The sequence below is a fragment of the Fusarium poae genome (genome assembly GCF_019609905.1).
Source record: "Fusarium poae strain DAOMC 252244 chromosome Unknown contig_1, whole genome shotgun sequence".
NCBI lineage: Eukaryota > Fungi > Ascomycota > Sordariomycetes > Hypocreales > Nectriaceae > Fusarium > Fusarium poae.
In genome coordinates, this window is record NW_025408659.1 from 382799 (window position 1) to 395322 (window position 12524).

The following is a 12524-nucleotide window of genomic DNA, read 5'->3' on the forward strand; positions in this document are numbered from 1 at the left end:
AATACCTTTGTAGGCATCGTCGACATCATCGGTAGTGTCCTCATGCGTACCGTCAGGGCTTTGGGGATTTGCTCCTGACATACGAAAGAGGCTAGAAAGTTCCGTAGTGTTATTCGCATCTGTGGAAATAGCAGATGATTGGTCGTCGCTAATTAATGATGCCATGACCAAGTTTGGGTTGAGATTAAGTTACTCCACAGCAATGACATAAATGGCAACAGAAGGGCATTTAGTCACTTTAAATACCATCAAAGCCTTCTAGGCAACATAGAATATTGAGTCATAGCGATAGGCAGAAGTCGTTGGGGTGTAGAATAATTGATGGTACCTAGCCAGGCTTCAGTAGCTGCCTGCGCAGTCAGGCCAACATTTTACGCTGCAACGGCTGCATTAAAGCACCGATATCGAAGGTATTTAACTTATGTACTGTACGTAGACTGGTCTAATTATCATATTTCCCACCAAGCTCAGTCAATCAGATTGCACTATTTACTCACCTGACAATATGGGCCTTAAATGGGCGGTCCAGTCCAGGAGCCCATTATGGACCGCCTATTTCCCACACTGGTCACGGCTTCGATGAAGCTGGTCCAAGTGCGGGACTGAGACCCTTTGAGGAAGGCCTTTCGCTTGGGATCGCTACTACGAATAACTAGAGAGTCTAGCCCTGATTTTGAAGTTCAATAGTAAGCCCATAGTAATAGCAGATGATCGCTTACCAAACCCTGCCATGATACCGCCCTCATCGAAATTGGCCGTGTTCTCAGGCTTGATCCAACCATATTCTTGCTCCCGGATATCAAAGTACCAATTGACGGCCTTTGGAGTGAAGGAATTAAACCTTGACGCTTCCTGACGCCTGCCTATCTTCGTCTTGATAGCTGGATGGCGTTTCATGAATCGGGATATCCAGTGCACGCCGATAGTCCTTCCTTGACCTTGTTGTCTCAGAAGAGCAGCAACGGTGGCGCGAACTTGGCTGTGAGAGGGAGCATAGCCTAGTGCTTCTTGTCTGAGTATCCATGTAACCAACCTAGTCTCTTGAGACTTGGAAAGAAGCTGGGCAGGCTGGGTGATGTCTGATTTTGACGGTAAGCCTCTTAATCGGTCGGAGAGGGTGGCAGGAGGGATGCCATGCTTCTGTGCGGCCTGGTACTGCGAAAGGCCATTATCGGAAACATCTAGCATGGCACCTACAACATCGCTCACTGTGTAAGAGGCTGAAGACATTTTTTAAACGATTTTGGAAGATTAGTGTAGCTTAAATCGCAATGACGCATGGTCGAAGGCTACTGATGATAGTGGCATTTTAGAAGATTTTGCAAACGTGCCATGTGACCATTCGGCTTACGTGATGAAAAAAGCAATGTGCTAGGATCAATCAGGATGGGATTTTAGGCCAAACGGCCATTTCTAACTGTCAGATATTGAGGTGAATTATTGTTGTTCCTGTCTCTGTCCGATGGTTGGGTTGGAACCCTATTTCTATCTGTTCAGTAATGACCTATCTAAGAGGTTGTTACAGTGCTGAGACAGCTCCCTGACCGGTAGTTCGGTCATCCGGTTAGCCGGTCTCATGTTCACCAGTATTCAACACTAACGCTCATCACTCTAGTTTGGCTCAAGCAGCGATTGAGTGAAATCGGACATTTTGTATGAGGAAGATTTCTTTTTGGTGTACGAGTGGTGGGTACGTACGGGGGGTGGGTACCTAATCCACCGACACCTCAAGTTCATCTGTAAGCTCAGACTGTGTTATCGTGAGGGAGAATGTGGATGGGAATTTGGTTTTAGTGTTACCCAATGCACCATTAGCAAGGTAGTCTGTATCTTCGACTTCCGGTGAAAAGAGTAAAGAATATTATTATAGCCTGTATTCTCTTCATTCCAGATGCTACATTGAAAACTGTCAAGTTGGAGGTATAATATACTTGGAGCGATTTACCAGCTGTAGCGGAATTGCCTGTCCTCCTTATCTGTAAGGTCATCTCCTGCGGCTCCAGTGGCGTCCAAAACCGTCTCTTGTTGGGTGTCCGATGACTGATCCTGTTCGATCGTAGCCTTGTCTCGGCGATTGTTATCTCTGGTACAGACGATACGGTACGCGGTGATGGATGCAAAGAGCAGACACCACGTTACAATAGCTGCGATAACACCCTCGAAGTACCGGGGGCCTTTCGTCCACAACTGAGGGCTAGCAATGCAGCCAGCGCAGTATCCGATAAAGAACATGGCGTTGACAACAGATCTTTTGGTGTTACCCTTGACGTTAGAAGCGGTCAGGGAGAGTAGGATGGACCAGGGAGCTGTGATGCACGACGACAACCAGGCAGCCACTATCAAGGCCCAACCGGCATGGACATCCAGCTTCAAAAGGAACACGTTGCCAATAATTGGGGGAATGATGACAGACAAGGCCACGATGGTGCGGTTGCGCGGCAGCAGGATGCAGCCAAGCACTCCGACCCAAAGCATAGCTATCTGCACAGCCCCGGATGGCGCAGTGTAAAGCATCGTCTGCAGTGGAGTGTATCCGGAAAACTTGATGACGAGAGAGGCAAACTGTGCAACGCGGTCAGCATGTGTCTTTTGAGACTTGATCGAGGGGAGCATTCATACTGTGAGAACAGGCGACTGCATGGTCACCAAAACACCGAACGAGAAGATAAACCAAGACTTGATATCCAGGAGGGCCTCCTTCAGCTGGGGCACCGAGAAGTGTGTCTTGTCTCCACCCTCACGATCCTGCACCATGCGAAGAGACAGGATGTGCTTCTGGCGGTCGTTGAGGAACCAGGCGTCGCGGGGACCGTTGGGCATGTAGAGGTAGAACGGGATGCCGGCGGCCACGGTCAGGGCGCCACAGACGATAAAAAGTACGCGCCATGGGGCAATAGCGAGGCTCTCGTTTTTTCCAATGCCGTACATCAGCAGACACCCGACACATTGGGCGAGACCGTTCATGGTAATCCACAGGCTGCATAAAGAAGTTGATTAGCAGCTGCATTTCTCCCCATGGATGGGTTGAAACTTACGCTGTTCGCGTCGCATGTTCGCTCTTCCGGTACCAGACACTGGTGATGGTAATGAAGGATGGAGACACGGCACCCTCGGTGAATCCGAGTAGAAATCGAACAGTTGCAAACGCGGCGAAGCTGTTTGGCGCGGCGAGGCACATGCACAGAATGCCCCAGATGACGCTGCATCAGTGCGTCAGTAGAAAGCAATTGCTGAATGGACGAGACAAAACTTACACGGTAACGCCAACGAACTTTGTCAGATGAAGTCGGCTCATCAGGTAGATGAAAGGGAACTCAGCGACGAGCTGACCTGGGTGGGGAATGCTCGGTTAGTCTCGACTGTGACGCTTGGGGCAATGCAGATGAACACGTACCAATGTAGAATATGGAGCTGCACCAGGAGTATTGGACTGGGGTCAAGTCGAGGTCGTCGATGAGGCCAAACACAGCTGCATAACTCAAGCTTTGCTTGTCAAGGTATTGCAGAAAGAAGACAATACAAATCTGGAAATTTTTTGTTAGGTCAAGGTCCTTTTTATTCTTCTTTTGCTCTACAAGAGAGAGAGAGTGTATGTGTGTTTCAAGCTTACCATGGGAAGAACCGCCATGTCAATCTTGCGAAGCACCTCCTTTTCCTCTTCGGGAGTATACGTCTCTCCGGCCTGCACCACATCCGTCTGCTTCTCGGTGTACGGCTCTGTCTCCTGGCCCGTGGTCTGAAGAGACTTGGTGTCCATAACGACTTGTTGGAAACTTGTAAAGGTGGATGGATGTAAAGAGAAGCACAAGACTTCCTAAGAGCAAGAAAGGATTGTGTGTCTGAACCTGGGGTGATTAACGTGGGAAAAGGGTCGTCCCCGTGGGGTATTATAACTCAACATGCACCCACAGTGGGAACTGGCATGAGATAAGCCGGGGTCTCATGTTCCATGTGGATTCCTTGCAGATTCCCGATGGGGCGTTGCCGGATTGGGTGTTATCAGGGGACAACCACCGGTCATCGGGAATATGGCCCTTTCAGCTATCGGATGCCAGGAAAAGCATGGCAGATTAATTACCTACTTCGTCGGAAGATCAGTTTCCCGATGATGCGGGCCGAGGAGAGTGGAGTATATTGTATCCGAGGGAATGGATTATTTACAAGAAAAAGCAAGCCAAGACTTGCAAGTTCTCCAACGGCTTTTACAACGGCTTTTGCAACTGCGCGAGACAGCAATTGCATTAGTGACAATCCCCACCTTTGAACCCTTACATTCCATCTTACCCATCCTCCTCTTTCTTTCCCCTTTCCTTCATCTCAGTAGTATACTTGCATTCTACACGCAATAAAACCAGTCTTATCATTTCTTTCTTTGTGCGTTAGTGCATCATCAGCGTTCGGGTGCATACCGTTTACAACACAAACATGGCCGACGAAGCACGAGTGAAGCCCTGGCTTCGACCAGCCTTGAAATCATATATCCTTATCAACGCTAACGTGGTCGATGTTCAGGATGGCTCAACTCGCTCAAACGCAGCCGTTCGCGTCAAGGCCGGTCTGATAGAAGCCATCGCCGACTCCACCGCGTCCGCCGTTGAAGATGCCCAGCGCCAGGGCTTCCAAGTCATCGACTGCAAGAACGGCTTCATCTGCCCTGGTTTGATCGACTCGCACGTCCACGTCATGGCTGTCCCTGGCTTCGGGGATATCTCCAAGGCATTCGGTAATCCCAATGACGTCTCCGTCCTCAGACAGCCCTACGTCTGCGCTCAGATGCTGTACCGCGGCTTCACCACCGTTCGGGACTGTGGTGGCGCGCTGCTGGCTCTGAAGGAGGCCATTAACGACGGCGTGTTCCCCGGCCCACGACTCTTTATTGCTGGCCACGCTCTTTCGCAGTCTGGTGGACATGCCGACTTCCGAGGGGCCCACGATCCCGAGTTCTGCTCCTGCGGCTCCTTGACGGGGCTGGGTCGCGTCTGCAACGGCATAACTGGATGCATGCAGGCTGTTCGGGAGGAGATCCGCACGGGTGCCGACTTCATCAAGATCATGGGATCGGGCGGTGTATCGAGTCCCACGGACAAAATTGACCATCTCCAGTTCACTCCCGCTGAGATCCAGGCCATGGTCGAATGTGCCGCCAACGCCGGGACATATGTCACAGCGCACGCCTACACGTCCAAGGCCATCCGCCACTGCATTGAGAACGGAGTCAAGGGCATCGAGCATGGCAACTTCCTTGACGTGCCGACGGCCAAGCTCATGGCCAAGCTGGGCTGCTACCTCACCCCAACGCTCGTCACCTACTCTGAGATGGCTTCGGAGAAGTGGGCAGGCTACCTACCCCACGACCTCGCGTGCAAGAACGCCCAGGTCCTCAAATATGGACTGCAAGCCCTCAAGATCGCAGCCGACAATGACGTAACCATCTGCTACGGCTCCGACTTGCTTGGACCCCTGGGCCAGGCCCAGGCAGGTGAGTTCGGTCTCCGCGCGCAGGTACTGACGCCGTTGCAGATTATGCAGAGCGCCACCATCAACCCTGCGCGTATGGCCGGCTGCGAAACCTCGCTGGGTCAGATCAAGGCCGGGTTCGAAGCTGATATCCTGGTGACGACCGCGAACCCGCTGGACGATGTCACGGTGTTCGATGATGCTGACAAGAACATCATGATAGTTATGAAGGAGGGAAGGCTGACGAAGAGCAGGTTGGAGGGCGTCCAAGAAGATATTGTACCGGTCCGAGTTAAATCATTCCTGTAGAGCGAACGACTATAGTGTAGTTGAAAATATAGATCTCATATACATAACACAAAAAAGAACATCTACTTCAAAAGCAGTTAACTCGCTACTAGAAAGACTGGAGATCGGGACAAGTTAGTCTCGCCACTGACTCATGATGATCGTGGCCTTAGCGAATCACTTCTCTATAACATACCTAGATATCATCCGATCGGATGCCGTACTTAGCAATTGTATTCTCTACGAGCCTAAACCAGTTACGAATAATCGCCGGATCTTCGCATTTGGCTCTCTGATAGTCATATTTACGGAAAAAACGCGTCTTGAGCTTTTTGTATCACTTGACGAAGTTAGAAGCCCAGCGCTTGCCGACGGGTGACGCGTCGCGGTCGGCGAGCAGTCGGTTAGCCATTTCTTCCACACCACGTAGTCGCGGAGGAAATCCTCGCGAATCTAGGTCAAGAATAAACTGAACTATTATCTGTTCCTCTAGGTCAGATAGTTTGCGTGATTTCGGGATAGTATCACGCTGGGAAAGAATGCCTTGCTGCCGACGCCAAAGGGTTGTAAGGCTAACTTTGTAGATTTTTGCGGCGCGTCGGAGACTTAATTTTGGGTAATTTGAAGGGCTTGAATAGCAAGCAGGATATTAGCTTCTTTATTTAACTGTGACATAATGGGTGGTTGAGTATCAATTGATCAAATAGATATGATGTAGGTTGAGGGATTTTTGTTCCACTCGCCTGTCTGTTTCACGCCATACCTATTCCGACAATTAATCTAACACATCTATTCCCTACCATACCTTTATGGCTCACTGTAATACCGTATCAGCGACAGCCAGCCCTCCTACGCCGTGCCACGATATAGTGTGATGGACACCAAATCAGCGAGACAGGAGCGACGTCGGCAGCGGCGTAGGGTCGTAGACAAGAACCGGAAAAGGGCTGTCCGGGCTTGTGAGCGATGTAAGAGGCGGAAGAACCGATGCATTTCAAGTTCAGCAGGAGCCTGTGAGAGATGTAAGGAAGGCTCCTTCGTATGCATTTTCTCCGATGAGGCTGGCGCGTCGAATGACGATGTGGGACAGTCTGGCCAAATGCTTGCCTCTGATCCAAGTGACACTTTCCCACGCGACCCGCTGCCTCTGGTGACGACGTCCGAGAGTGGAATCCAGGGCGAGGATGACCAGACCACGTCGCAGGACGCATACGGACTCAGTGGCGGATTGGCCTCGTCCGATTCGCGCATGTGGTCTGGCTTCCTGCTGAGGCTGCGCGAAGCCTTTGGAGTTGACTCCCAGCCGGGTGAGGCCGACTTGAGGTTGAATCTCCCAAGCGGCATCCCATCGAAGCCAGCGAACATGTCTCGCGCCGAGCGCCAGCGACTTCAGCATGCAGTTGCCAATTTCCCGCCATGGCCGATTGCTAGGTTCCTTCTTAACGTCTGCATCGAGCACGGAACGGACAGTTTCTTCTACTTCGACCAGGCTCAACTTACCACGGACTTGGATCGATTCTACCATGACGCAGAGTCCACGCTGAGATTCGAGGCGAGCTTCCTGTGCCTCGCCCTCGGTGTCTTTGCGCTAGGCAGCCAGTGGACTACGCTCATCAAGCCCCAAGGCTGGCCTTCGGCTTCCATGTCAATAGAGGAGGACATCGACCCTGGCAAGATCTTCTACAGCACAGCCCGGCCCCTTCTGGGTGATATCATGGACTCGACATCTATCCGCTCGATCCAGGCGGCATATGTCCTGAGTGTTTACCTCGTGCCAGCCAGTGCAATCGGACCCTCTTACGTGTACATGGGCCTAGCGCTACGAAAAGCCATAGCCCTAGAGATGCACCAGGATAAGTCAGATGCAGTTGTTGGAGAACGCGAGGCGGAGATCAGCCGACGACTGTGGTGGTCAATATACTCACTCGAGAGGCATGGTTTCTTAGTCACACCCTTGCATGGCACAAAGGTGTTTGCTAACTCTAAGTATAGAACGGTCACCATCAAACTCAATCGCCCATCCTCTATAAGCCAAGATACCATAACAGCGCAGCTCCCACGACCGTGTGCTGAAATAGACTCGAAACAGAAATTCGACAACCTTCAGCTTCAAATTGCCAACGCTCGTCTCGTAAAGATCCTTGATAGGCTCCTGGAATCAACGTAAGTGTCCGACATATTTCTACCAGAATCCTCATGTCTATCTCCCCCTGCTGAGGTCATTTTCTATCTTGAAGCCCATTATCCACTGAGCGACAAAAATGGTATGAGACCGAGTTGAAGAACTGGAAACGATCCCTCCCTCCATCTACGAGGCTAGATAGCGTCCACCCGCGATCTTCCGAGTACCGGGCTGTAGTTCATCTGTACCTGAACTACTATTTTGCGTCGATAGCTCTTGGCAAAGTGTCTGTTGTCGCAGCAGTCCGGTCACATCTTCAGTCAGCCCTGCGCCCCTCCCAAGACGCCATACCGGCCGCGGAACCTCTCGACCCTCTCTGCCGCTTGTGTATTAGGTCAGCCAAGAAAATGCTCCAGCTTTTCGAAGGATTAACCTGCACCGATAATCTCACTAGATTTTCCTTCACCGATTTCCAAGGCTGCAGCATTGCTACCGTTATCCTTCTACTTGGTGGGATCATCGATGGGGAGGAGGGGGACTGTAACTCTAAGGCTGTCTTTGGTCTTGAGTGCCTGCGTCGCATGACTGGAGGCAATGCAACAGCAATGATGGGTGTTCGCTTTGTCGAAGCCCTGCAGTTCATCACTATTGAGGCAGCTGCCAAGCTGGCGGCCTCACGGAATGCCGACCATCCTAGTGTCCAGCGCCCTTCCGCTTCCGACCCCGCTGACTACGCCCAATGGACCGAATGGCTCACAAAAGCGACAGATGATGAGCTTCAACAGGCTATCATCCCCAGTCGGTCAAGAACGCCGTGCGGCGGCGGCCCCACGATGGTCATGCTCAGGAATGCGCAGTCGAGCTTCAACGAAGGGAGTCCAGAGCGGTCGAACCTAGCTAGCAGTACGACCTCTGAGTGGAAGCAGAATCCTGGTGCACGACAAGTGGAGGCGTCGCTTCAGTATCCCATCCATGTGGATGAGTCTCAGGCGTGGCAGACCGCGGCACACGACGATCCGATGTTGGCGCACGACTTCCAATCGACCCTGAACAACGACGAACATTTATATCTCATGGGATTAACCGGACTTGACGTATTGAATTTTGACTTTGATATGAGTAAACCTGGTGGTTTCTTTTAAGTTATTAAGGTTTCTATATAGTTATGTATATGTGTGCATATGTTTGGTGCAAACCATGTTGACAGATACCTCTTGTACATTTATTATTAAGCTCTGTTACATACACTACCTCCCTCACCTGACAGCAATGCATGAGAGCTGCAGGATTATATTGACGGCAGAACTTATCAAGTCCCCATCGACGTGAGTGCAATTATGAACATCGCGGGCAAGCGGCTCGCTGATCATATGACTGGCGCATGAGCCAGCTTTGCTCTAGTAATAGTTAAGCTGGCTCTTCCAAAGCGTATTGATATACTTGGTCTGTGCCAATCGGTAATTGTCCAGCTCCAAATGGGGTCCTGAGCCCTCTTTGCCATCTGCAACGAACACCATGTTGCTACCCACGCCAACAGGCTGAGAGGTGTTCCATTTAGGCCAGACTGGATAGCCGTCGACTATGCAGGAGGTCAGCTCAACTCTACTTGACTTGTTTGTTTAGCACTTACGGCCGTGGTTGTTGGGGTCTAGTTCGCTCACGAAAGACGCCCATGTTCTGCTCAACAATATGGACATGTTCTGCATCTGGGGGCTGTCGTAACCAGGTCCCTCCACGTTGTTGAAGATATAGGGCATATCAGCACCATGATGGGCTCCGAGAGACTTGGGGTAAACGAGGTTAACGAGTTGGAGACGGGCACTGTAGGCTGTCGCACCGGCGGCAGCCCAAGTGTCCAGAGTCAGGCGACGGGAGCATGTTTCAACAGCGTCGGTAAGGAAAGCCACAGCACGCTTATACTGAGTGCCGAGGCTTTTGCTCTCTGCTGCATCGGCGTAGAAGTCGGCAGGTAGACCGACGCCATTGATGTTCGGGTAGAGGAGCTCGATGGTGCGGACGGTCTTCTCATCGGCTCCAGCCGTTGCCACAGCGGCAGCGAACTCCTTGTCCGTGTTGATAGGGCCGGCGAACTGGAATACAGTTGCCTCATCGGTCAGAGTACTGTACATGATCGTGACATCCTTGTTAAAGTGTCTCTTTTCGAGACTCTCGGTAGGACCGCCTTGAAGGAAGTCGCCGTCAACAACGGTCAGCCACGGCCCCAGACCAGAGCCGGGGTATACGGGAGTGTTGGTTACGTTCAGCGCCTTGGATAGCTTAGCGACGGGAAGCCTGCGAAGGCACTCGAGTGGGCTCTTCTCGGTGCTGCAGCCCGTCGTCTCGGTGAGGTTTTTATACAGCCCTTCCATGTAAGCCTTGGAATTAGCAACGTTGTACGGCCACTTCTCCGCCATGCCACCAGATTGCATAATGGCGCCACGGAAGAGGCCGTCATCTCGGCCCCCATAGGCAATGAGCTGTTTCCCGACAGACAGGCCGCCCGAACTCGCACCAAAGATGGTGGCTTTCCGAGGGTCGCCGCCAAATTTGGCGATGTTCTCCTGGATCCAGCGGAGGGCAAGGCGCTGATCGCGAAGTCCATTATTGGCGCTCCCCTTTTTGGTGAGCTCGGGGCTGCCCCAGAGGAATCCAAAGGCCGTAAGGCGATAGTTGATGGACACGCCCAAGACCGGATTGCCGGCGAGGGTGGATTGGTACACGAAGTTCGTGAGGTTTTGGTCGGGACTGGCGGAACCGCCGGAGAAGAGACCGCCGCTGCCATGTCATGTCAGAGAACAAGCTCGGCAAAGGCTTTGATTGACACTTACCCGTGAATCCAGACAGCAACTGGAAGACCCTTGGACTTTTTGACCTTGGTGGGAACAACAACGTTGATGCTCAGGCAATCCTCGGACATGGGCGCATAATTGGGCGCAGTTGTATATTGCATACACTAATAAACACAATAAGTAGCCATGTTAGCCAGTCTCATCACAGCTCGAGTTAAGAGAAACGCAATTGAGCCTCCTCTAGCGACAGACGGGATGGGGAAACTAAACAAGTAAGAAAGAACCCACAATGTTTCCGTATTTCGTAGCAGGTTTAACGCCAGACCAAGTGGTGTTGAGGGACTGCGGCTCCCTGAAGCGCAGCTGGCCAACTGGAGGCTGCGCATACGGCATTCCAAGGTAGACATCTTGGCCAGACTTCGGGAGGTGATAACCTTGGTACGTGCCATTTTTCAGAGTCACTCTCGGTGCAGCTGCCGCCGAGGTGAAGGGCACCAATAAAGCAGCCAATGCTACCTGGAAGAGCATGTTGAGCGTTGCTACTGCTGCTTGTAGAGGGATTGTGGTTCTGCAGGACCTAGACTTTGAGAAATTAACTGTAGAAGAGCATCTATAGGGCAGGCTCCATTGTGCATGAAAGGCCCGAACGGTGTTTATTTGACCATGCACTCCTTCTCCACACCTGTGCGGGGAAATGGCCATATTGCCGATATACTGGTCACGTTCCCGATGGCTAAAATAGCCTCCACTTGCAAGGACCAGCATGATAGGGAAACGATCTAGACTTGTCATTTGACTTTAACTTTATTATCGGATAACTAATTCTTGTCAGATAGGATTAGGCTGTGTCTGGTTTTCAAAGATAACAATCCCTGACTGGTAGCTTACGACAGCTAAAGAGATACGCGTGCTTAGTATAACGTATGTTGAACCCGATGGGTCCTGTAATTGATTGAATTGAACTTGTTGATTGATGTGTCTGTTCTGTGTCTCTTGTTTCCCCTCTTTTCAGGAGACTACATTTACACTAAGCTTCTTCGAGTCTCAGATAGTCATGTGACCCAGCCTTCTCTAGATTCGAGGCTCGTTTTGTTAAAACGCCTTGCTACCCTATATCCTTCCAATACGACACTCGATAGCTCCGGTTTAACAACGTACATGATAAGCAGAATGAATGAATGAATGAATTTATTCCGCCCGGGAGGATACGCCTCATAGGGCCCACAACATTAAGTCTCGTTAGTTACATTCTTTTCCGACTTCTAGCCCTATAACCCTCAAACATCACAATCCCTACTCCTCGCCACATTTCCCAGCCTCGCTTGTCCCTGCGACAGGCCTGCTTGAAGGCCAAATTCTCCAAGTGTTCAGCGTCCCATCTTCAGCGGCTGAAGCCTGGTCTGTCTACCAGAGGCTGTACTATATTAGTTCTTGCTGCATTATATTGTTTGGTTTGTTAGTATATCTTGTATGTTATCATGTCCGTGTAGCATCCAAACGCCCCGTGCTTTTCGCAAACTTGATCGCTGCTCGCACTGCTGCCAGGTTCGGCCTCCACTTATGCCCGTCTTCCGCCGTCTTGCCTCCCAGGAAAAATGATAGATTACCCATCATTTCCCCGTCGACATTTTGCATGTGTTCTCGTTGCTCATCCCACCGTGGACATCGGAAGAGGAAATGGTCCACCGTTTCTTCTTCCTGGCCGCAATCGCACGTATCTGTCTCTGCTGCGCCTATCCTGTGCAGATACCTGTTGACCCGTGCCATTCCCGTTCGTAGTTGCACCAGGATGTCGGATTCGTGTCTCTTCAGGGCGTCATATAGTGTGCGCGTGTGCTTGCCGGGCAGCGCCTTATCGAGCTGCTTCG

General features: G+C 51.3%; 4 protein-coding genes across 4 annotated transcripts; 2 read left to right on the forward strand and 2 right to left on the reverse strand.

Moving 5' to 3' along the window:
- Nucleotides 1–1941: 1941 nt before the first annotated feature.
- FPOAC1_012925 (uncharacterized protein) lies at nt 1942–3757 on the reverse strand (the record flags this gene model as incomplete). The annotated part of the gene is made up of 6 exons (XM_044857268.1): nt 1942–2562; nt 2620–2977; nt 3036–3200; nt 3255–3330; nt 3395–3524; nt 3611–3757. The coding sequence occupies 6 exons, from the start codon at nt 3755–3757 to the stop codon at nt 1942–1944; spliced, it is 1497 nt and encodes a 498-aa protein (XP_044701451.1).
- A 668-nt stretch (nt 3758–4425) lies between these two features.
- On the forward strand, nt 4426–5766 carry FPOAC1_012926 (uncharacterized protein; the record flags this gene model as incomplete). Its single annotated transcript, XM_044857269.1, has 1 exon — nt 4426–5766. The coding sequence occupies one exon, from the start codon at nt 4426–4428 to the stop codon at nt 5764–5766; it is 1341 nt and encodes a 446-aa protein (XP_044701452.1).
- A 1078-nt stretch (nt 5767–6844) lies between these two features.
- Nucleotides 6845–9009, forward strand: FPOAC1_012927 (uncharacterized protein; the record flags this gene model as incomplete). The annotated part of the gene is made up of 2 exons (XM_044857270.1): nt 6845–7908; nt 7983–9009. The coding sequence occupies 2 exons, from the start codon at nt 6845–6847 to the stop codon at nt 9007–9009; spliced, it is 2091 nt and encodes a 696-aa protein (XP_044701453.1).
- A 255-nt stretch (nt 9010–9264) lies between these two features.
- FPOAC1_012928 (uncharacterized protein) lies at nt 9265–11184 on the reverse strand (the record flags this gene model as incomplete). The annotated part of the gene is made up of 4 exons (XM_044857271.1): nt 9265–9446; nt 9498–10642; nt 10696–10820; nt 10945–11184. 4 exons carry the CDS (start codon nt 11182–11184, stop codon nt 9265–9267), a joined length of 1692 nt encoding a protein of 563 aa, XP_044701454.1.
- Between the last annotated feature and the right edge of the window lie 1340 nt (nt 11185–12524).